Genomic DNA, 26,289 nt, shown 5'->3' with positions numbered 1-26,289 from the left:
AAGGATAAAAAAATCAGAACTCCCTGGTGGACACAGGAAGTTAAAGAGGCAGTGAAGGAAAAGAAGAAAGCATATCAAAAGTTCCTGGCAAATAAGTCAGCTTTTACTCTTACAGAATACAGAAACAAATGTAAGAAAGCTAAACAGTGTGTAAAACTAGCCAAACAAAAGTCATGGGAGGATTTTGGCAAGAATATAGAAAATAAATATCAAGAAGGTGGCAAAATATTCTGGAGGTTGTTGAAGAAGCTTAAGAATGGAGGAAAGAGTGCTGTAAAAGGAATTAGAGATGATAAAGGTGACATGAAAACGGGAGAAAAAAGATATCCTTGAAGTATGGAGTAATTACTTTGAAAAACTGCTAAATGAAACAAGCAGTGATGACAGCACAGTGGTAAAAAACACTGACCAGGCATGCAGTCAGGAATACATATCCATACTAGAAGTAGAAAAAGCCATCAAAGGCTTGAAATGTGGAAAGGCAGCAGGAGTAGATGATATTCAATCAGAAATGCTGAAGTATGGTGGTATAAGAGTTTTACAGTGACTGCACTGCATAGTTCAGAAAGCCTGGACAGAGGGACGAATTCCCGATGATTGGAGTAGACCTCTCATAGTACCCATATATAAAAAGGGAAATAAAACTGAATGTGAGAATTACAGAGGTATTTCCCTACTGAGTGTTCCTGGCAAGATCTATGCAAGTATACTTGAGAAACGGTTGAGAAGAATTGTGGAAGAAAAGCTTGGTGAAGAACAAGCTGGATTCAGGCCAAATAGAGGCTGTCAGGATCAGATCTTCACTTTACGACAATTAGTCGAGAAAGCATGGGAATACAAAAAGATCTGTATTTAAGTTTTATCGATTTGGAAAAGGCATATGACAAGGTGCCAAGAGAGAAGCTATTCAATACGCTTCAGTTATATGGTGTCAATGGGGCATTATATCAAGCAATACTTAGTCTTTATTTGAGTTGTAAGTCAGCAGTTAGAATTGAAGGAAGTACAGGAAGATGGTTTAATGTTAAATCTGGTGTGAGACAAGGATGTACATTATCCCCTCTGTTATTCATTATCTATATGGATCACATTATGAAGGAATGTGGTATTAAACCTGATATCAAAATTGGAGATGTTAATGTCAGCTCTTTTCTTTATGCGGATGATGTTATACTTCTAAATAAATCCGCTACAAGTCTGCAAGATTCTCTGACTAAATTGAATAGCTGTTGTAATAGATATGGTATGAAGGTCAGCAATAAAAAGACAAAGACAGTGAAAATAGCCAGAATCATTGAAAATGTCAACTGTGTTGTGAATGGAGAACCTGTGGAACAAGTAAAACATTTCAGCTACTTAGGCAAGATTTTTACTGAAGATGGTAAATTAAATATAGAAATAGACAACAGAATCAGCAAAGCTGATAGGTGGGAAGTCAATTGAATAAATTCATATGGAATAAGAGAGAAATTAGTCGGAACACTAAATTAGCTGTATACAAGACAGTGTTCAAACCAGTTTTAACTTATGGATCTGAGAGGTGGGTCAGAAGTAAAACACTTGACCAAAGACTAGAGACTGCAGATATGAGAGTCCTGAGAAAGATTAGAGGCGTGAACAGATGGCATCAATGACAATATCATATTAAAAATGAGGATATTAGGAAAGAACTTGACATTGTCAGCATCCAGGAATGCATTAGCAGAGCTAATCTCAGGTGGTATGGTCACTTAAATAGAATGGGAGAGGAAAGATTAGTAAAACAAGTGTTCTCTGCCAGGTTGGCAGGAAAATGACCCAGAGGAAGACCAAGATATAGGTGGATTGATACGGTACAAAGTGCCTTAGACGATAGAAATATAAGATCTGATAATGTTGGAGTCTTGACAAGTAACAGACTGATTTGGAGGAAAATTGTAGATAGGAAGTTAGTAATGATGTAATTTTTCATCTAGTACTGTCATATCCTGTACACCCCTTGAGGGTACATGGCAGGAATTTGATGATGATGATGATGATGATAAACGGACTGTTCATAAGCTGCTATTTAATCCACCTGCTCACTTTACTGGATATATATTTCTACCATATATCAGCTCCATTTCACCAAGGTTAGCTAAATTTTTAAGAAATTTAAAATCTTCACTTCTTTTACTTCTCTATCCAAACTTCATTCCTTATTTGGTACACCTAAACTGAAACATGACTGGAGTTTACTGTCTTTGGTGTAACTGCAGTGTGCCCTATTTTGGTCAAATGGAGAAATCCATTGAACTAGATTTCTCCATCTGAAACGAGAGAGCATATGAGACACATCTGTTATAACAGGACTAGAGTCAGTACATCAGAATGTCAGAATCTTTATCAGTACGATAAAGATTCTGACACTTATCCATTGATCTGAAACAAATTAGAAAACATTTTTAGATGCTGCAATGAGCTGAAGAGAAGAATTGTGGAATCAACAGAAATTTTCCTCAATCCTTTCCATCTTAATACTAACCTTAACTATAACCTATTTGATTGTCACTCGTTAGCCATCCAGTTTTGGCATAAATGAGATCATGCCCAACAATACCATGGCATCCAGAAACCTTCAAATGTTAGCAGTACATTTAAAAGTTAATTTATAGCTGTTACGCTCTTGTTATGTATGTTTTTTGTATTTCTTTTTTCATGTTATGCACCTGAGGAAGTCTTCTAAGATGAAATTAGTTGTACTATCAAATAATACATAGTATTTTTCTATTTTGATATATCTTGGCTTCTAGACATATAATTTATTTAATTATATATATATCTGTCAAGAAATCTTGAGACCTATGACATGACATTGCCTTGTGTGGGCAAGTGGTTTAAAAGAAGAAAGGAATTTATTAATGTAATTTTTGATGATCTGAAGATTGCAATTTTTTGGGAAAACAGTATGGAGGAACCCTTTTCCAAACCCTTTCACAGAGGATGAGAAGTTTGTTTAATAAGTTTGGAGAGTTAATCTGTATATTGGTGTTGACCAGCAGTTGCTCATGTTTCACATATGATGGAAGAATAGTAGTGGGCAGTTCAGTGGAGCAGCACCTATAGAAATATCTTTACAAGAGACATAATGCAACAACAGAGCATCTATGGGAAAGTGACTGGAGGGAGTCACTGAGGGAATTGTCATCAATTAGGCAAATTGTTTGCTTCTGAATACAAGGTTGCATATTATTATTATTATCATTACATATGGGTACCTTCATAGAGTCCATAGACTCATCACGAGAGATCCACTTCAGAAACATTAATTATCAATACCTGTACAATACTTGTTATATTTTGACTTGTCACTCACTGATAAAGCATGTGCTTGCACTCACAAACACAAACTGACTGGCAATCCATTCCACTTATTCACCAATATTCAAAATCTAGATCTCATGTCCTTGCTAACCACACTCTTACTCAATTTACATGGATGACCTCTAGTTTTCCTCATATTATTCTTGTACTGAAATATTTCCTCTGCATCAATCTATAAACCCCCTAAGCATGACTCTATCATATCTGTCACTCTGTAACCCACAAACTTCAATCCTTCATATCACACAGACTTGCCACCATCTTGATGGTGCAGGTCTGTGTGATCACTCGCCTACAAAACTGTTTATATATACTATATATTTGTTGCTTAAGTGAATATGTTGTGACCTAAAATTGTTGGCGTTAGTGCGATCTGGTTCTTGGAGTTAATATTGTAACTGGCATCAAGTGCAAAGGATATATTATAGTATTTTTAGGAATGACAGAAGAGATAGGAGAGGAGAGAGGAGTGCTATTAATGATATCAGATGACTTGAGTCTGCTGAGAATATAAACATAAGAAAGTAATAATGGTAATAATTTCCTCTTTAGCACTGAGTTTGGAGTTATCTGCCGTGGAAGCCAACAGGATGAAATATATGGTGGGTTGTTGTTGTAGACTTGGTAGATCCTTTGCTGAGGATGAAGAAATGCATTGCCAAATTACACAGTTGAGTACTAAATGAATAATTATTATGGGTGACTTAACTTATCCAAATATCAATTGGGTATCAGAGAAAACCCATGATAATAATGAAGGAGAATTTATTGAGCTGGTGCATGACAACTTTCTGCAGCAGCATATGAAAAAAAGCAACTCAAGGTCAAAGAGTGTTAGATAATCATAATGTCAGAAGGTGTCTCAGTTAAGGATGAGATTGTTTTGTCATTGGTTGGTGACAGTGATCATGCTATAACTGACCTTGGAAGTAGCCAACTATATGGATGTTCTAATCGGGACATATTATATGCTGAACTATAAATCTGGAAATTATGAAAAACTAAGGGGGAATACTCTCTTTGGTTTCATGGTATCACTTGGTGAATGGGATGGATATCAGCAGTGCATGAGAAGCTTTCAAAAAGATGTTTAAATGATGGTGTATCCGGATATGTCTTTAGAGTTTGAAGAACAAATACCATGGGATTGAATTGGATGTAATGTTTCATTAAACAAGAGACCATAAGAAGTGATGTGGAAGGAATATTGTGACAATAAGAGTGAGAGCAGTTATGAGACTAAAACATGATATATATAAATATCATGTTTTATAAATATCAAGTATATAAATTATATATAAACCACTATATATATAAAGATCAGACCAGAAGAGTATTGTACAGAAAGCTAAGTTGGAATATGAAAAGAAATTTGCTGCACAAGCTAAAGGCAACCTAAAATAACTTTATTGTTATTCTGCAAGTAAAAAAAGAATGACTGTAGAGGAATAACTTGATTGAATGTAGATGGTACTCTAGTATCAGAAGCAGATGAGGTAGTTCAAATAATGCATGCTTACTTCATCAAGCTCTATCAACCTGGTGTATGTAACATAGTACACAGTGTTACCACTACATTGGATGAAGCATAACCTGGATAAGAATTTGTTGGCAATTGGGACAGGCAGGATATCAACATGAGTGCTAAAGGAATATTCAACTGAACTGGCCAGGCCCTTGACATGCTTTTATAATTTGAGTTTTAGCTTGAGAAAAGATCCAACAGGGATGGAAATCTATGATAATCCCATTGTACAAGGAGGGGTGTGTGTGTGTGTGTGTGCGTGTGCGTGCGCAAAGACAGATGTGTGTCTGACTATTGATCTATCAGTATCTCTAATAGGTTGATAATTGTAAAGATTTTAGAGAAGGTGGTAAGAACTCACATACAGAAATGGATGGATAAACAAAATATCCTCTGCAAGGAACAGCTTGAGTTTACTAAAGGGAGGTTATGTCTGAACAATTTGCTCATATTTTATAATAATATTATGGCTGAGTTGGTTTAAGTGAATGAATATACTATACTATGATACTGTTGTCTTTGTTAAGGCATTTGGTAGGATACCACATGAAAGGCTGTTGCATCAACTAGACAATATGCGATTGGAATATAAACTATTGGCTTGGATGAGTGGATGGCTAGTATCAGAAAATGGTTTATAGGGGATGTGGTGTACTCCATTGATTAAACATCAATGGTTCTTGGACCATCATTGTTTAATCTATATTTATATTTATAATCTTAATTATAATAATAATTTACTGAGTACCTTTTAAATCTTTGCTAAAGGGAGGTAATGTTTTAGTAATCTACTTACTTATTACAATAAAGTGACAGCCACATTGGACAAGGGAGATGGATACACAGTAGTACTTAGATTTTGCAAATGCTTTTGATAGATTACCACATGATAAGTTGATAGTCAAACTAGAGCGGATAGGGTTGGATATTAGACTAGTGCAGTGGTTCCCAACCTTTTTCCACTTGTGTACCCCTTTTAAACCCATTTGTATAAATTGTACCCCTTGTTTTTAAAATAGCTGTTTCTAAATACTGACACTTTTGTTCAGTGCCTGTCTTAATGTAACGAACTTACTGATACTCAGTCAATAACTGAACTAATAACGTGTATTCCCCAGGGGTACGCGTACCACCAGTTGGGAACCGATGGACTAGTGCATTGGATCGGAGATTGGCTATCTGATAGGTATCAGTAAGTTGTATATGAAACAGAGCTGATATATGGTAGAGAAATATGGCCTCTTTCACTACTTGTATCTGTACTAGTGAAAGAGGGCATATTTTTCTACTATATATCAGCTCTGTTTCACCAAAATTGGCGAAGGTTCTTAAGAAATACAACATCCAGGCTTCATTCACTCATCTTCTAAAACTCCGTTTCTTACTGAGCCGACCCAAACAAAGACACGACAATCTTAAATAACTCGGTGTTTACCGGATATGGTGTAACTGTGATAAACCTTATTTTGGCCAGATGGAGAAATCCATCGAATTGTACACTGAAGAACATCAAAGAGACATTACATATGGCAGAACATGAGCTAGTGCTCTGTACAACCATGTTCTGAATTCTAATACTAATGAAGAACACTCCATCCATTCAGTTTTATGGGACAAATCTGATAATATCTTTCGTTTGCTATGACAAACTGGAAAGAAGAATAGTTGAATATAAAGAAATCTCCCTTAATCCAATATATCTTAACAACAACCTTAGTTATAATCTCTCAGACTGTCATTGTGCTGCCATCCAACTTTGGTGTTCATGAGATCTTGAATGCATGCGCATGCCTAATAATGAGGTTATACAGAGAACAGCTTTAAATATCCAGATGCTAATGCTTTAATATTTACCTTTTCATGCTGATGCTTTGTTGTTTAGACTTTATTCCTTTACAGTTTTTGTTGGTTGTTTCTCTCTATTTTTGTTCACCTGAAGAAGTCTTCTTAAAGAGGAAACTAGTTGTGCTGAATAAAAAGAGTTTTATTATTTTTTATCTCTCGGCTTCTAGTCATTAAATAATTTTAAAAAATGTATTTCAGCCAAGTAAATCCATTATGCCACACATATATGTATATTAGGGTTACCAAGTAATTTTATAAACTTGGTTATTTTACTCCTAATCCCAAATAAGCAAACAGTTAAGTTTGCGCCTGAACGTAGTTCAAGTCTAAAGGTGGTGCAACGCCAGGGCAACTCATTGTAAAAGGTGGGTAAAGCTCTGATCACTATTCTTAGTATTTTCCATAATGTAAAGCACATCTCACTAAGAGATGTATACTGCAATACATTATTGGTGGTGTTACTACCCAGACCGGTTTCAACCTTTTTTCAGGTCTCCTCAGTGAGTAAAATAACCAAGTTTATAAAATTACTTGGTAACCCTAATATACATTATTCCCAAGGTAAAAAAAACTTATTTACATTTATATCTCCTCCAGAGATTCTTATTCAAAATAAAAACACCTTGTAGCAACTTATATAGGTAAAGTTGATAAGACTGTATTACTAAAACATTGCATCTTATATATATTTCTATATATAAGATGCAAATACCAAGATTTTTATTTAATAAGGTTAAAACACCTTATGGTAACTTGTTCTGGTAATATACTTATAAGCTCTGTATTTCTATATATATTTCTATATATAAGATGCAATGAAAATGCATTGAGGTCTCATCAGTGGGAGCCAGGCTAGAAATACCAAGATTTTAGTAATACAGAGCTTATATTACCAGAACAAGTTACCATAAGGTGTTTTAACCTTATTAAGGTTAAAATGAGATTTTTATTTTCCTGAGATTTTTATTTAATAAGGTTAAAACACCTTATGGTAACTTGTTCTGGTAATATACTTATAAGCTCTGTATTACTAAAATCTTGGTATTTCTAGCCTGGCTCCCACTGATGAGACCTCAGTAAAGGTCGAAACCGGTCTGGGTAGTGGCCCCTTGCCTTTAATACAAAGCATCATACATCTCCTCCAGGAGATGTGTTTTGCATTATGGGTAAATATTAAGATTAGTGATCAGAGCTTATTTTACTCTTACCATGAGTTACCTTGGTCTTGCACTACCTGCAGGATCAGCTAGACTTGCATTATGTGCAGGCGCAAACTTGACTTATTTGTCTGTTTGCTTACTTGGTAAATGGAGTAAAACCAGGTTTAAAATAGCTTGGTGTCTTTAACATATATATATATATATATATATATATATATATATCTTACTCCCCAACTACCCTGTCATAGTTTTGTAAAAAATTAATATCCTTCCTACAGAGCCTGTAGCATCTAAATAAGGGGGAAAAAATATTAATATTTTAAAAAATAAACAGAAATTAGCTAACTCACTGATCACTATAATACAAAATATTAATTTCGCTTTATATAGAATAAAAATATGAAAAAAGCTAAATGCAATCTAAATAAATAAATATTAAGAAATACAAAAATAAACTATAATTTATGAAATATTTCTTGTTTTGCATTAGTTTTTTTTCACATATGTGTGTCATTAAAGTATTATTTAAATTTTCTCATGAAGAATTTTACCATACTACCTGCATCAATTGTCATACCTGTTCTTGAATTCATTATTATTATTACCCCAAGACCTCATGGAGTCAAAGACTCATCTGGGAGGTCCTTTTATCCCACACACAGCTCATCATACCGTGTCTTAAACACACTCAATCTTCTTGGAGACGCCACACTCTCAAGCAAGGCATTCCAATCATTTACAACTCTGCATGAAAAAAAACTGCTTCTCACTCCTCTACTCACACCCTCTTTATACAGTTTCCAGGGATGAGCTCTGGTTCTCCCCCCCCGATCTCCACTATTTTCTGTATAACGTCTCCAGTATTGATCCTATAACAACCCCCTTACTAACTTGTAGGTCTCTATCATATCTCTCCTCTTCCTCCTGTCCACCAGACTCTGCAAATTACATCTTCTCAATCTTTCCTCATACTCGACATTCCAGAGGTTAGAAATTACCTTAGTCAGTCACCTTTGGATCCTTTCCAACATCTCTTCGTTCTTCTGAAAACCAGATGACCAAATCTGGGCACAATAGTCCATGTGTGGCCTAATCAAAGCCTTATACACAAGAATCTCCCTACTTCTAAAAGTCAGTGTCCTCTGCATCATTCCCAGAAGCCTTTGTGTTGTCTTCACAATTTTGGCTGTGTGTCCTCTAAATTTCAGATCCTCATCCACTATCACCTTCATATCTCTTATTTCCTCCACCTCCAACAATATATCCTCACCAAGCATAAATTCTGCATCCCATCTTTGTTTTCCAAATTTTAAAACCTTACCTTTTGCAACATTTAACTCACATCCTCATTTCCGTACCCAATCACTCAATTTATTCAAGATTTCTTGTAAGGCCACAACATCTTCTCTACTCTTCATGGTTCGTCCCAACTTTGCATCATCCACAAACAACTGAATATCTCCATCCAAATCTTCACCAATATCATTAATATACAAGTTAAACAGTAATGGCCATAAAACAGACCCCTGAGGCACTCCACTAGTGACTTTCCTTTTCCTGGATATTGCTCCCCCATACACAACTTGTTGATACCTATCAGATAGCCAGTCTCCAATCCAGTGCACTAAATTTAATATCCAACCCCATCTGCTCTAATTTGACTGTCAACTTATCACGAGGTAATCTATCAAAAGCCTTTGCAAAATTCAAGTATATTACTGTGTATCCTTCTCCTCTGTCCAAGGAAGCAGTCACTTTATTGTAATACGTAAGTAAATTACTAAAACATGGCCTCCCTTTAGTAAATCCATGTGTCCATCAAAGATAATACTGTTGTTGTTAACCGAACTCTGGATCCTAGTTCTCACAAGCTTCTCCAACAACTTCTATGCTTGAGTTCGATCACTTACTTTATGAAGTGGCACAATTTTGCCCTCCTTTCACTCCTTAGGAACTTGACCGAGTGCAAGACTCTTATTAAAAAAATATGTCACGGCAGGTGTCAACTCCCTGGCACATTCCTTCAGAATACGCGGTGATATATTATCAAGTCCCACAGCCTTATTTATATCTAGTTTACTCAACTCCCCAAACACCTCTTGCTCACTTACAGTCAGTCTCTCCTCCCCATCATCAACTGCTCTTAATCTCTCCATGAAGTCACATTCACAAGATTGAAAGACTTTTATGAACTGCTCATTAAGTATCTCCACCACACACAATCTGCAACAGCGGTCTTTATACCATTTTCTCCAATCATTGCCATCCTTCCATAATCATTCTTTCTTTTGCTGGCTAGATATTGAAAGAACTCTTTAGGATTCTTTTTGGCTTCATTAGCTAACTGCTGCTCATACCTCACTTTAGCTACCCTCACCAACCAAGTCACCTGCCTTGCCTGGTCTTTGTACTCCTCATGGAATTGGTTATTTCACTTCTCTTATGCTGCCTCCACAATGTCCTTTTTCTCTGTATCGCTTGCTTAATCTCTTTATTCATCCATCTCACACCTACCTTATTTAACCTTCTCACCCTAGGAATACATTTAGACATTGCATCTACTAGATAGTTTTTGAAAATCCCCCAAGCTGCATTGATCTCTTTTCCAGTTAACTCCCATGCTATACCCCCCCCCCCACTTGTAGTACATATACCCTTTTCGCACAGAGGTCCTCACACTGCTGGCAATTCATCCACATTATTTATGCACACAACATCCAATGGCAATCCATTTCATTATTGCTTCAATCATTTCAACTACTTTATAATAGAAAAATCTAGCTCTCACCCCTTATTGATGCCATTCATTCTCAAATTCCAAGGATCCTCTCTTGTCCTTTCCTACTCTCCATAAAATGAAAAATTCTATGTACTGAAATCCTGTATGACCCTTTTAGAAGTGTGTAAGTTTCTATCGTATCACCACTCTTTCTCCTGTTTGCTAATTTCTGCAGCCCAAATTCTCAGTCGGTCTTCCTATAACAGTATTCCTTAATCCTGTTATCATTTTTAACATTGTCCTTTGCTCTCTCTCTCTCTCTCTCTCTCTCTCTCTCTCTCTCTCTTGTCAGAATCACTACAGAGCAGTGATTCTGATTCAGCGGAGAGCATCATCATACTAAAAGTGCATGACTTTACAGTTAGATTTAACTGTAGCCATTTTCACATGCTGACAATTCCAGCCTATTCAAATTATTCTAGAAATACAGTATATCAGCTGCACTCTTGATTATCCTGCCTATCTTTGCATCATCAGCAGGTAGTTGTATGTCATTAATGTTATGATTGAATAACAGTCGACCAAGGACTGATCCTTGTGGCACACCACTGGTTACCTTCAATTTTGCAGATTCACATTCCCCCATGTACCACCATGTTTTGATCTGTCTGTCAGCCATCCTCTTATCCATGCCAATATTTTATAATATTGGTTAGCTGTAGATCTTAAATGGTAGAATCCGTATTGGCGGTTGCTTATTAATTGATGGTCTTCTAAGTAGTGGAGGAGCTGGCTGTTGATTTTTATCCATTATTTTGGAGAGGACAGAGGTGATGACAATTGGTTAGTAGTTTGGCAATATACTACTATCTCCCTTTTCTGGAACAGGATGGATTATAAGACTGCTTCTGTACATTGGGATAAGTACTTGACATATATAATAAATTGTAGAGATGATGCAGGATTGGTGTTAGCTCTGGAGCACAATGTTTGAGAACAATTGGAGTGATGCCATCAGGACTAGTGGACTTTTTAGTAGTTTTCAGATGTCTTTTTTGTTAAAAAACTACAGGAAGCATACAGTACTTGGATTCCACTCTGGTAGGAGGTAATTTCTCTTTATAATCTGTGCAGGAGTTCAAGTAAAAGAATGATGACAGCAATTCTTGTGTCTTATAACTGCCATCCCAAGCATGGCCTGGCAACCTACATCTGACCTGGTCTTTTAATACCATAGGTATTAAAATTCAAAATACCACCATCTACAATGTTTACAAACCACCATCACAATCCTGGCCTGACCAGATGGACCGGCTGCCACCTCACCCTGCTATCTATGTTGGTGACTTCAACTCTCATCACACCATGTGGAACTATTCTGCTAACAACCAAGATGGTGATAATCTAGTTAACTGGATGGATACATATAACCTGTATTTGATCTATGATGCCAAGCAAGAAGACTCTCTCCACTCAGCCAGATGGAACAGAATCTACTCTCCCGATCTGTGCATAGTCTCTAAAGACTCTGAAGACCACCCTCTGCCAACTACCAGAACCATCATTGACAGATTCTCTAACAGCCAGCATTGTCCTAGACTAATAGAGACAGGTACATCAATCTCAATCATCAGTGGAACACCAATTGCTAGATGAAACCTTCGCAGATCTGGCTGGACTGTATTTGAAAAACAAATTGAGCAAATCATTACGGCAATACCTAATTGCTATCCCAGATTTGTCAAATTAATCAAAACTGCAGCCAAAGCCTCTATTCCTAGAGGCTACAGAAAACAATACATCCCGTACTGGAGTAGGGATACTGAGGAACTTTTAGCCAAATATGAAAAAACTGAAGAGCCAATTATTGTCAAGGAGCTCATAGCAACGCTTGACAAAAACAGAAAGGAAAGATGGATCTCAACCATCCATGAACTTCACCAAATTGAGCCAGAAAAGCTGGTCACTTCTGAGAAAATTAGGGGGGGGGGTGCAGAACTGATAACATACAAACCACCAGAGATAACTCCTGATCAAATGGCTAATCATTTACTGAAAACTTCCAAGATAAGTCTCAGCTCTATCAGGAAAATAACTGCAATCTTCCATCAGAAAAAATCTGAAGATGGCCTCTGAGCTTCCTCAACTTATACAGCCAGTTTCTCTTGAAAAGGTCCAGGAAGCCTTAAAACTCACCAAGAATGGCAAGGCTGCAGGAGTGGATGGTATCCTCCCCGAGTTTCTGAAACATCTCAGCCAACGAGATCGAACATGGCTGGCTGCCCTTTTCTTAATATTATAAGAACTGGAAAACTACCAAAACTATGGCGGGAAGCCAAAATAATTGCTGTGCCCAAACCAGGGAAAGATCCAAATGATGTCAAAAATCTACGACTTATCTCCTTGCTTTGCTCCACCTTCAAGCTCTTTGAACGAATTCTCCTTAAAAGAAACAGAATTTCACCACTCATTGAAAGAGCTCGCCCGATTGAACAAGCTGGCTTCAGGTCGGGAAGAAGTTGCTGTGACCAAGTCCTGGCCCTGACAACATAGATTGAAGCAGGCTTCCAGAAGAAACTTAAATCCAGAGTCACTTTCACGATCAGGGACCTCCTTCTAAAGCTAAGCAATATCATAAGGTGCAAAACAACTTTCCAGCTTTTTGAATACATTCTCTTTAACAGAAAGCTCCGGGTCCATATCGGTGGAAAAAAGAGCAGGCCCAGGATTCCTCCACAATGGTCTTCCACAGGGCTCTCTGTTACCCTCTTTACTATTTAACATCCACATGTCTGACTTACCACATACCAGCTCAAGCATATATACGCCAATGATCTTGCTATCCTACACCAGTCTACCTCCTTTGCCAACTGAAACAACCTTGAAAACAGACCTGAACATCCTGGAGGTGTACTTCAAGCAGTGCTATCTGAAGCCAAATCCAACAAAAACTGTGTCCACAGCATTCCGTGTCCACAGCATTGAACAATGCAAAGGTGAATCGACACCTCAACTTCTCTTTCTGTTGCAAAATGGTAGAACATGAGCCTCACCCAAAATACCTTGGAGTGAGCCTGGACAGAAGCCTCACCTGTAAAAGGCACATCACCAACCTGTGAAAACGAGAAATAATATCATCTCACAGCTTATTGGAACAACCTGGGGTTGTGGTGCTGAAGTCTTAAGGTGCTCTGCATTAGCCCTCACATTCTCTGCAGCAGAATACTGTGCCCCTATCTGGGAAAGAAGTGCACACTGAGAAGCACCCCCTCTCCCCTGGCTGCCTGTCCTATCTAACATTGCTCCACCAAATATACGGAGAAGATGAGCCTCAATTAAAGTATTTAATAAAGTAATGAGCAACCCACTCCTGCCCCTGCAACAGACTCTCCTAGTATTTGTCTAAAATCACGAAACCCTTTCTGGTCCATGGATAAACTCTCTTCAGCTGCCTTACCATCAACACCTAACATGTGGAGAGAACACTGGTCCAAAAATCTTCCAACAACTGGTTTCCTGGTTGAAGATCCCTGTTCTCTGCAGCCTGGTTTTGTCCTTCCTAGGAAGATTTGGTCATCTATTAACAGGATCAGAACTAACCAGGGCAGATGTGTGGCTACTTACTGCATAAATGGAGACTATCAGACCACCTTTATTGTGACTGTTCCCCTTATTGTGAATTCATATTTTGAATGATTCACAATACGAGTCATTCACAATGACTCATATTGTGAATGACTGCCCAAGGTGCCAATTTCATAGTGGTAGCCTCCAGGACCACGAGGTGACAGATGAAGCCCTGGAATCTGGCTTTCTGGTCTGGACATTGACCTGTAGCTGCTTTTGCCATAAGAATAAATAAAATAAGATTCAGGTTGTTGATCGGTTTCATCACTGCGAGTGCACCACTCTGCATGTTGAATTCTTGAAGAGGCTTGAAAAAGTTTCATGTTTAGTCTAGTGGATGGTTTACATCTTTTCAATCTTTTATGTGTGTTATCTCACACATAAGACCTCTAAAGATTTTAAGTATGCAATATTGATTTACCCCCCCCCCTTCCCCCCTTCTCATTTTCCCTCCAATGCTGAATTTCATTTAGCAGCATATTATGAACAGTCACCACAATTCCCTCTTAACTTGATAACAAATTACCAAAAATTTCTGAATCATAATGCAGTTCTGAAGAAAATTTACTATTGCAAACTGTTGTTATGGTCTCGTGAGTTTGTTGTAGAGAGAGTTGACTAATATTAATAGCCCTGTTTCATTATTCATTTCCTAATTAGAATATCCAATGTTCTTTCTTTCTTTTTAGATTGTAATGCAGTCTCGTGATTATAATGCATTGTCGATGAGTGTGATGGCTTTTGTTACAATGATTTACCCATTAGAATACATGTTTCCTGTAATTCCATTGCTTCCAACCTGCATGAACTCAGCTGAACAGGTAAGATCTCTCTCTTTTTGTGATAAATGCAGTGCGCTCGATAAAGTCAGCAACATTGATTATCCAACATTATTTAAATGTATTATTCAGGTGGTATACTAAGTGATTTGTGTTGCTTTGGTGATTAATATGAAATGCATGAGTTTATTTTTAATAACTGATTCAGATCATAAAATGCTATTATATCTCTATGATTTCACCTGTTTCTTCTTAATCTGCTGAAATATGTTTCTTAACGAAAACAAGCAGCCTTCATCCATGCGTCAACTTTGCCATGGAAAATTAGTCTTCCTGAAATTTCTCCTTTCCTTTGTTCCTTCTAGAATATCTGCATTTTTTCACTGCAAATCTACCTTCACAGGATGCTACATACAACAAGATTCAGCCTATCATCCATCTCAAAAAATAGGCATCTTCAACTCTTTGCTCATAGACCACATTATCTGGCTTCAATTCCCAAGCTCTCCAAGAACTGAGCACCATCCAATGCATCATACTATTTACAAGCTTTACCTCAAGAAAGTTTAAACTCATCCTGGACACTCAAGCCTATCCCCAAGAACCCTGTACCTGTATGGTGAGTCCCTATCCCATACATGGCAAGCATCTCGGTGACAATTGCAAAGATCCTGAAAAGATACAATTAATCCTACATTCTTCCCAATAAACAAAATCTCCTCCTGGTTACTACCCACAAATGATAACAGCCTGGCCCTCCCTGGTGTTTACCGAGTTCAGTGTGATTGCCTGTGCTCGTATTTTGGGCAAATACGATGTTCCATTGAAAAACAACTACAAGAATACCAATCTTATATCAACAATAATAAACCTGAAAAATCTGGCCTTGCTCAGAATGAAATGGATGCTGACCATAATATCATCTTCTGATTCAGTACTCTTCTTTCACTTTGAGTGGTTATTTAAAGAGAGTGCAGAAGCACGTCTATATTGCCCAAACCTTAAATCAAAACGATATCCTCTCTATTGCCAAGAGTCTCATCTTCATAAATCGCAAGCAGTAGTATGCCCCCTTTTTGTTTTAATATAATGCTGTTATTCAATTATTTATATAAATTTTGTTGATTTTTATATTTTAAATCACTTTAATTTTAGTTTTGACTTTAATTGTGATCTTATTTTATTTTGTAATCACCCATATGGTGGCATTCCAGCACATGGCTCAATTCTGTAAATAGGATTAATGTTATTTTTTCTAACTTCACCTCGTGATTATGCTGATGCAGTAAAGATGGCCAGTTAGTTTCTGGCCAGAATTTTTGCAGTAATAAAATTAATATTTATTCTTGTTAATGTGTGTGTCTAATCATATCCGTTTTACTAGCTTTGCATCATCAGCAAACGACTGAATATTTCCTCTGAAATCATTTCCTATGTCACTGATGTATGAAGACCAAATACTGAGCCCTGTGGTAATTTTTTAGTCATTTGCCTTCCCAGACTCAGCTTTCCCCATACAATACTCTTTGATATATGTTCATCAGACATCCTGTTATTTAAATCATCAGCTTCATATTGACCCCCATTTGCTCCAATTTAGGACTAGAGCTTCATGTGGAAACCTGTTGAATACCATTGAAAAGTCCAGCAGTATCATAGAGTAAGCATTTCCTTTATCCAGCTCAGTTGTCACTTTATTATAAAAGTAAACAAATTACTAAGGAAAGACCTACTCTTCACAGAGCCATGTTACCTATATAAAGTTTTATAGTCCTGTCAACTTATTCCTGAATTCTTTTATGAACTTCGCCAATACCTGAACCACCATTCCTGCAGTACTGATTGGCTTATAGTTTGCTACTTTATCTTGGAGCTTCCTTCATGTAGAGGAACTGTTTTGCCCTCTTTCTACATCGCATTTTCTGGGATATGCTCAAATTGAACAGCTTGGTTAGAGGAATTACCAATTCCCTTATATATTCTTGTAATATATAGGCTGATATGCCATTGGATCCCATGTTCATATTAATGTTCACTAATATTGTAAGCACTAAGCACATCCAGTTCGTTTACCTTTGTTCTCCCATTAGTCAATGTCTCATCTATCGCTGGAGTATCTTCACCTAGATGGTGCATATTTGCAAAATGATCACTCATCTCAGCTCTTACTCTAATATGAAAGGCATTAATATTGAGCTGGTCTACCTTTTGTTGCCATAATAGTCTTCAGCCTTCTTGGTTGGCTTTTGATTAGATTTTGTATGCTGCTGATAATTCCCTTCCATTCTTCCAGAATTAGTGAGGTCAATCACTGATGTCAGGTGATTTGGCTCGGCTTACAGTTGGTGTTCAGTTCATCCTGTAGGTTTTCGATGGGGTTGAGAATTGGGTTCTGTACAGGTTAGTCAAGCTCTTCTTCACCCATCTCATCAAACTATTTCTGCACACACCGCACTCTGTGGTCAGTATCATTGTTGTGTTGGTTCGGGAAGGGCCTTCACTGAACTGTTGCCATAAAATTGGAAACACGGAATTGTTTAGAATATCATTACAGACTGCAGTATTAAGATTTCCCCATCACTGGAACTAGAGTGGCCATGCCTGAACCATGGAAAACAGCCTCAGACTAAGGTGACTTCTCCACCAAATTTCACAGTTGGCACTACATATTTGAGCAGGTGGGGTTCTAACATCTGTCTAACTCAGACTCATCCAGAGCACATGTTTCCACTGCTTTAGAATCCATTATTAGTGAGGTTTATATCACTCCATCTGACTCTTGGTGTTGCTCTTGGTAATGCTAGGCTTGTACAGTTGCAGTACTAGCATTGCTTTCAGAGTCATTTCAGAACTTATAAGCAAGTGTTTAAACAGAAGATAGGAGATTTTTTTTTTTTTTTGTGCTAATTGGCAGTCCTACTTTTATGTGGATGTTGATTGGAGCAGCTGCAGCAGGGTAGGGAAGAAATTTCCTGAACTGTGTTTGTTGCACAGGTGGCATTCTATAATAATGCCACATCAAAAGTCACTGAGCTCTTCATTATGTCTCATTTTACTGTTAATGTTTGTGTCTGAACTTGCATGGCTGGGTGCTTCCTTTTATACCTCTATGAGCTGTTGTTCAGCCACATCCACTACAACTACAAAGGGATGTCTAGATATTTTTGATCAGATGATGGTGTAGCTTCCTCTCATAATCAGCTTTGACCTTCTTTATCATACAGGTCACCCTTCTTGTTTATATCTTGTACTGCTCATTGGCTTGCTGATTACTTTTTTCTTTATATTTCCCCCACAAGTTTTTCTTTTTCTGAAATTCCTGCTTTTAGTAATGTTCTCATTCTTCTGGCTCGTACCTGATTTATCCTTCTTACTCTGGGTATACACTCTGATAATGTTTTCTACAAACACCACATGCCTATCTTTCATACACAACTAACATCTCTCCTCCTCCAAATCTTTGTCCTGCTCTATGTTGACTCCTAAGTTTTTTATAATCAAATTGAGAGGGGGCGCTAGTGGGTCAAGCGCTATGGACGTGTTTTGAAGAGCTCCTGATTCAGATAAGTTTTATTAGGAATAATTAAGTATATATGCGTAATTGTTTAAGTAAGAGCAGCTGTAAACGTTGTACGCTACCGATATTATTAGTGTGAGGGTTTTTTTCTTGCTTAAACTAAATACGAAAACGTTAATATTAGACCTAGTAACCTGCAGAGAAAAAAAAAAAAATGGCGGCGGCATTGTCATTCCATGATTTTAATTTGAATTTCAGTCGGTTCGTTAAGTGTGAGGTCTGTTATATGTATTCCTTTGATTACATAAACGATTTGTGGATGTTTAGTGCGGATGGAAGAAGGGTGTGTGCGAAATGTGACCTGAACGAGGAATTGATGAATGTGAATATGAAGTTTATGACAGAAAGTGCTAGTACCGATTGTGTCGTCAGTGCACATTTGAAAGAGAAGGATGGTGAGAAGGAGAAGCGAAAAAATGTTAAAAAATCAGGAAAAAAGAAAAAGAGCGATTTGACAACCGTAACGGATGTTAAAAGGGACGAAAGTGAGGCGGAAAGAAACGAAATTGAGAGAACGAATGAAAGTAGAAATGGCATGATGCAGAAATCGCAAGTAAAAAAAATCGAAAGAATGAATGATGGCGAAAGTTGGACGCATGTTGGAACGAAAGTACTGAACCAAAGAAAGAAGAATGATAGCAAAAGTTGGACGCATGTTAGTCCGAAAGTACGGAAACAAAGAAAGATATGTGAGAGTGAAAATGAGAAGAATGATAGTGAAAGTTGGACGTATGTTGGACCGAAAGTATGGAAACAAAGAAGGATGAATGAGAGGGAAAGTGAGAAGAGGGGGTCGAGAGTTAGAAAGTTAGAAAGATTTAATGATAGAGAGAATGTGTCGCGAGGTTCGGAAGGTGAATTGGATTGGATGAAGCAAGAAATGAAATGGATGCGGAATGAAATTCAGAGAATTCAGGTCAAAACTATTAAAATAAATCATGATGGCATGAAAGAGTTAACAAAAGATGAGCGAGTGGCGTTGTATTGCGACTCCATTATTAAAGGTGTGCTAGAAGATAAAATGCACAAGGTATGTTTTCCAGGCGGTAAAATGAGTAGAGTGATTGAGGCATTGAATATGAGGCAGGAACGAGCAAAAGAGATAATTGTATTAATTGGTACAAATGATTTGAGAGAGAACAAAGAGCATGTCAAAATGAATGTCAGGAGACTGCTTGGAAAGATAAAGGAGAATAGTGTGACAGGAAGGGTAGTCAGTGTGTTGCCTAGGTATGATTGTGGTGAAATGAGGCGGAGAGCAAGGATTATGAATGATATTCTGGCTGAAATGTGTGAGGAGATGGGAGTACAGTTTGTTAATGTGTGGAATGAGTTTGAGGGACGAAGTGAGCTGTATGGGAGCGATGGACTGCATTTGAGTGGTTATGGTGTGAGTCGCTTGGAGAGACTGCTGCTGGAAAGTGGAGAAGTGAATAGAGAGAATGAATCAGATCGAGAGGAGAGTAATGTGGAAGAGCAGGAGAGTAAGACAGGAGAGATTGAAGGAGTGGAAATGAATGGGGAAGTGAGTGGTATGAGTATAGAAAATGAGAGAATGGGTGTGCAAGAGGAGCAGGGAAACGGGGAGGCTCAGGGTGGACAGGGATACACAGCGTGAGAAAGGTGGATGCTCCAAGAGGAGGTGAGAGCATGTGTAGGCAGGAAAGTAATGGGATGATCAGGGATCAAAAGAAAACAGATGGAATTGCAAAGGGTTCTAAAATGAAGAAGCAGAAAGGGAAATGGCCCCAGTCCAGCATGGAGAGATCACATCAAGTGAGTGGTATCAGTGGAACTAGCTGTAGATCCAGAAATGAGTTGTTGTGTTTGTATACCAATGCTAGAAGTATAAGAAACAAGGCGGATGAAATGGTTGCACTAATTGCATCTGTGCACCCAGAGATTGTTGGAATAAGTGAGACATGGTTAGATGAGGATGACATCCTGACAGGAATAGAGATGGAAAGGTATGATGTGTTTCGTGAGGATAGAAGGGGTAAAAAGGGAGGGGGAGTGCTATTGATGATAGAGAAAGAGTTATGTCCATACAAGGTAGAGATGCAAGAGGGAAATGGGGCCAGTGGTTTTGAGGCAGTATGGTGTGAGATAGAGGTGAATAGAATCAAATACTTGGTGGGATGTTGTTATAGACCTGGTAATGTGGATGGTGGTGATAGTGAAATGTATAGTCAAATAAGCCAAGCAAATAAGAAAAGGGTGATCATTATGGGTGATTTTAATTATGGCAATATAGACTGGAATGAAGAGATAGCAACTGGAAGTAAAGAAAATGAGTTTCTTGAGTTTTTGAGGATAACTACCTCAGACAGTATGTAACAGAGGGCACAAGAGGATTAAGGGTCTTGGATTTGGTCATCTCATCGGAGGATGTAATTATCAATGAGGTATCAAATCATCCACCAATTGGTGAAAGTGACCATGAGGTGATTACTTGGGTGGTTGCCAGCAGTGCAAGGACCCCTGTGAAAAAAACGGTATATGTGGAACTACAAGGGGGATGATTATGAAGAGCTCAGGAGACAGCTTGCAGGTGTAGCATGGAATGAGGAGTTAGCTGGAAAAGAGATCAATGCAGCTTGGGGGATTTTCAAAAAATATTTAGTAGATGCAATGTCTAAATGTATACCATGGGTGAGAAGGTTAAATAAGGTAGGTGTGAGATGGATGAATAAAGAGATTAAGCATGCAATACAGAGAAAAAGGGCATTGTGGAGGCAGCATAAGAGAAGTGGAAGTAACCAATTTCATGAGGTCTACAAAGACCAGGCAAGGAGGGTGACTTGGTTGGTGAGAGTAGCTAAAGAGAGGTATGAACAGCAGTTAGCTAATGAAGCCAAAAAGAATCCTAGGGAGTTCTTTCGATATGTAGCCAGCAAAAGAAAGAATGATTATGGAAGGATGACATTGATTGGAGGAAATGGTATAAAGACAGCTGTTGAAGAATGTGTGGTGGAGATACTTAATGAGCAGTTCATAAAGATCTTTCAATCTTGTGAATGTGACTTCATGGAGAGATTAAGAGCAGTTGATGATGGGGAGGAGAGACTGACTGTAAGTGAGCAAGAGGTGTTTGGGGAGTTGAGTAAACTAGATGTAAATAAGGCTGTGGGACTTGATAATATATCACCGCGTATTCTGAAGGAATGTGCCAGAGAGTTGACACCTGCCTTGACATATTTTTTTAATACGAGTCTTGCACTTGGTCAAGTCCCTAAAGAGTGGAAGGAGGGCAAGATTGTGCCACTTCATAAAGGAGGTGATCGAACTCAAGCATCAAACTATAGGCCTATCTGTGTGTCAGGTGTTGTGGTTAAGTTGTTGGAGAAGCTTGTGAGAACTAGGATCCAGAGTTGGGTTGATAACAATGGTATTATCTTTGATGGACAGCATGGATTTGCTAAAGGGAGGTCATGTTTTAGTAATCTACTTACTTATTACAATAAAGTGACTGCTTCCTTGGACAGAGGAGAAGGATACACAGTAATATACTTGGATTTCGCAAAAGCTTTTGATAGAGTACCTCATGATAAGTTGACAGTCAAATTAGAGCAGATGGGGTTGGATATTAGATTTAGTGCACTGGATTGGAGACTGGCTATCTGATAGGTATCAACAAGTTGTGTATGGGGGAGCAATATCCAGGAAAAGGAAAGTCACTAGTGGAGTGCCTCAGGGGTCTGTTTTAGGGCCATTACTATTTAACTTGTATATTAATGATATTGGCGAAGATTTGGATGGAGATATTCAGTTGTTTGCAGATGATGCAAAGTTGGGACAAACCATAAAGAGTAGTGAGGATGTTGTGTCCTTGCAAGAAGACTTGAATAAATTGAGTGATTGGGCAAGCAAATGGGGATGTGAGTTCAATGTTGCAAAATGTGAGGTTTTAAAATTTGGAAATCAAAGATGGGATGCAGAATTTATGCTTGGTGAGAATATATTGTTGGAAGTAGAAGAAATAAGAGATCTGGAGGGTGATAGTGGATAAGAATCTAAAATTTAGGGGACACATCGCCAAAATTGTGAAGACAACACAAAGACTTCTGGGAATGATGCGGAAGACACTGACGTGTAGAAGTAGGGAGATTCTTGTTCCATTGTATAAGGCTTTGATTAGGCCACACATGGACTATTGTGCCCAGATTTGGTCACCTGGTTTTCAGAAGGAAGAAGAGATGTTGGAAAGGGTCCAAAGGCGACTGACTAAGGTAGTTTCTGACCTCTGGAATGTCGAGTATGAGGAAAGATTGAGAAGATGTAATTTGCAGAGTCTAGTGGAGAGAAGGAAGAGGGGAGATATGATAGAGACCTACAAGTTGGTAAGGGGTTGTTATAGGATCAATGGTGGAGAAGTTCTACAGAGAATAGTGGGAGATCAGGGGAGAACCAGAGGTCATCCCTGGAAACTGTATAAAGAGGGTGTGAGTAGGGGAGTGAGAGGCAGGTTTTTTTCATGCAGAGTTGTGAATGATTGGAATGCCTTGCCTGAGAGTGTGGTGTCTGCAAGGAGTTTGAATGTGTTTAAGACGTGGTAAGATGAGATGTGTGTGTGAGATAAAAGGACCTCCTAGATGAGCCTTTGACTCCATGAGTTCTTGTTTAATAATAATAATAATAATAATAATAATAATAATAATAATAAAGAATTCTACCCACTATCAGTGTATGTGAGGGGGGTATTCAGACCAGTTATATATATATATATATATATATAAACACACACACACGAGGGATGTCCAGAAAGTAAGTTCCATTTTTAAATATTTTAACTGCAGCGCCTCGATCGCAATGCTGTGCATGCGTACTGAGTTTGTTGATTTCTTAGCAAGGCATTGGTGCCATTTTCAGACATTCTCGCAGTGCGTATGCTTCTTGGTGTGTGCTTATAATGTCTAAGAAAATCCCGCCACATGTGAAATTAGGTCAGTTCTCTCTTTCTTGAATGCGAGAAACGTTAAAGCAGCTGAAATTCATTGGCAAATTATTGAGGTTTAGGAGAATATGCAATGAGTGATTCAATGGTACAAAGATGGGTAAGACTTTTTTTTTAATGAGGGAAGGAAGGACAGGTGTGCACGATGATCAACGGAGCGAGCGACCAACTTTAGTGACTGATGATTTGGTGCGTTCAGTCGAAGAGAAGATTTGACAGAATAGGGGTGATGTCATAGATTCACTATGACATCACTCTCGCTGCAATTTCCAGAAGTTTCACATTCATGTTTTCATGAAATTGTGTCGGAGAAACTGAATTATCAGAAATTGCGTGCAACCTGCGTGCCGAAGTTGCTTGCAGAACAACACAAAGTGAATCGGCTGGGCCGATTCTTGGTTTTCAAAGTCTTACCCATTGGAATTCTTTACATGCTACCATGAGGATTGCGATGCTTTCCTGAGCAGACTTGTCACTGGGGACAAGACTTGGGTGTATCAAGCAACCTTTGAATCCAAACAACAGTCCACGGAGTGGAGGCACATCTCATCACCAGTCAAGGCGAAATTGAAGACAATGGTTTCCACCCAGAAAATCATGTGCACTGTGCTTTGGGACAGACAAGGAATTTTGCTGGTAGACTTCTTGGGTCAAGGCTCCACAATCAATGCGAGTATGTACTGCCAAACCCTTAAGAAACTGCGTCGTGTGATCCAGAATAAATGACGTGACATGCTTACCAGGGGCGTTGTTTTGATTCATGATAATGCCCACCCACGCATGGCTGGTGTAACAGAACTTCTTGCCACCTTCAGCTGGGAACAATTCCATCATTCCCCATATAGTCCTGACCTTGCGCCAAGCGACTTTCACCTGTTCAAACCTGAAATCTTTCCTTGGTGGCTGGCGGTTTCAAGACGACAAGGTCAAAGAAGCAGTCAATACGTGGTTTGCATCACAGGCGGCAACCTTTTACAACGAAGTATACAACTCTTGGTGTCCCTTTATGATAAGTGCCTGAACAATAGCGGAAATTATGTAGAAAAGTAGTGACAGATCATCATTATCTTCCTTATATCCTCTTTTACCTTGCGGTGTCGAGGGTCCATTGATCATCGGACCTCACTCCGTTTACAGGATAAGGTGGTCAGCCTTATGCCCCGGTGTATCCTATGGCCTGTAGTGTTGAGTTCTCAAGGCCAGTTTGCCTGCTTTGCGGGATGAAAAACCCCAGAATAAACTGGGGAAAAAACTCTGCTGTCCACGCCCAAGACTGGCTAACTTGGCTATGGCTGAGTAAGATCCTTCAGCTCCTCATGTCACCAACGGGAATTGAACCTAGGACACTCCTTCCCCAGGCATATGGTTGTGAAGCGCATAGCCACTAGGCTAACCGTGCGGACCTAATGTAGTGACAGATGTCTACTTTAATTTCCAATAAAGTTTTTTTTTGTAAGTATATTTTTATTTTTCTGACCACCCATCATAACTTACTTTCTGGATGTCCTTGTATATAAAAGCAACTCCCCCCCAAAAAACAAAAGACATACCATACATCTCTACAAAAATTCATCTAATTCATGAATTTATGAAGAATTCTTCAAGTTATAATATAATGGCCTTGGTCTGACAAGTACCATCTGATTCAACCTTGATTATTTGCTGTTCATCTGAACTGTTTCATGTGAGGTGTAGCCTCACAACAAGTTCTTGTTGGTGGGGTATGCACTTTCAATTGACCAGTACCAGGTAGTGCCTGTGCATAACAGCTTTACTTTCTGATCACTGAGAGATGCTGGTTTTCATGGTACACCTTTCTGGAACAAGTTCAGGGTGAATATGTCGTCAGAATTCCACTAAATGCACGATATGATATTTCGGTCAAACCGTCTTCTTATTAGAACTGAAGTGCTTGTTTATCCAGGCTGATCCATTAGTTTTGCATGGACTTACTTTTTCCTTGCAGGTAACAATTCATTTGATATCCAGTTCAAGGGTTGTCAAGTAGCTCTCCATATTTCTATATAAATTACCACAGCATCCAGTTTGTACTTGTCAATTTGTGTAATATTTATTATTATTATTATTATTATTATTATTATTATTCGTGACACCTCCAAGGAGTCCAAAGACTCATCGCGGGAGGACACCTACAACTGTCTCGACCACTACACCGAACCTCTACTACGAATCATTTCCATCAACGCCATCTACCGCCCACCTCCACCACTACCACAACTAGTATTTTTTGTCTGTAAATTGCGTGTGTTCTGAAGGGCTGATTTGTCTGTATGCGGGATGAAAAACCCGAGTTTCCGTGAGAAAAAAACCCTTCTACCTCCGTATGAGATCGGCTAACTCACCTTCGATTGAAATCGTCCAGATAAAGATTCTGCCCGTCACGATGAGAATTGAATTTAGACCTATTCCAATCAAAGGGCGCAATGTACCGTTGTTCTTCCAATTGCGCTATGGAGGCGCTTGATATTTAGATAGTTTTTGCTGAGCATTCAAGCTGGTGTAGATTTTTTATAGTTTTCCTTGGAGTGCTAAGTTCATCCAGTGGCCAGATTGGTTTATGCATTTTCTTGAGATTCATTCTGTGCTAGAACAAAGTTGACCTTTCAGAATCAAGCTTCTTACTTTGGACTTATATATACCAGTCATGTGCTCTTTTTCACAGCATTTTATTTTTGTTTTGCCAATGTTTTAGACTGCTTTAGATGAATATCACTGGCAGTCTAACTCATAAAGTAAAAAT

The 26,289-nt window shown here is 38.4% G+C and overlaps 1 protein-coding gene across 7 annotated transcripts in view; it reads left to right on the top strand.

Moving 5' to 3' along the window:
- Rab3-GEF (Rab3 GDP-GTP exchange factor) overlaps nucleotides 1–26,289 on the top strand; it is a 1,186,669-nt gene that overhangs the window by 190,984 nt on the left and 969,396 nt on the right. For all 7 annotated transcript variants that reach the window (XM_090394443.1, XM_090394448.1, XM_090394444.1 and 4 more), the window contains exon 5: nucleotides 14,908–15,039. In XM_090394443.1, coding sequence (XP_090250569.1) covers nucleotides 14,908–15,039 — 132 coding nt within the window. The remainder of the gene's footprint in view (nucleotides 1–14,907; nucleotides 15,040–26,289) is intronic.

This window comes from Typopeltis vanoorti, chromosome 6, assembly GCF_054136105.1.
Source record: "Typopeltis vanoorti isolate ZY-2024b chromosome 6, IOZ_Tvanoo_1.0, whole genome shotgun sequence".
Lineage (NCBI taxonomy): Eukaryota > Metazoa > Arthropoda > Arachnida > Uropygi > Thelyphonidae > Typopeltis > Typopeltis vanoorti.
Note: the sequence above shows the minus strand (reverse complement) of the source record. Positions and strands in the feature narration are given on the sequence as shown.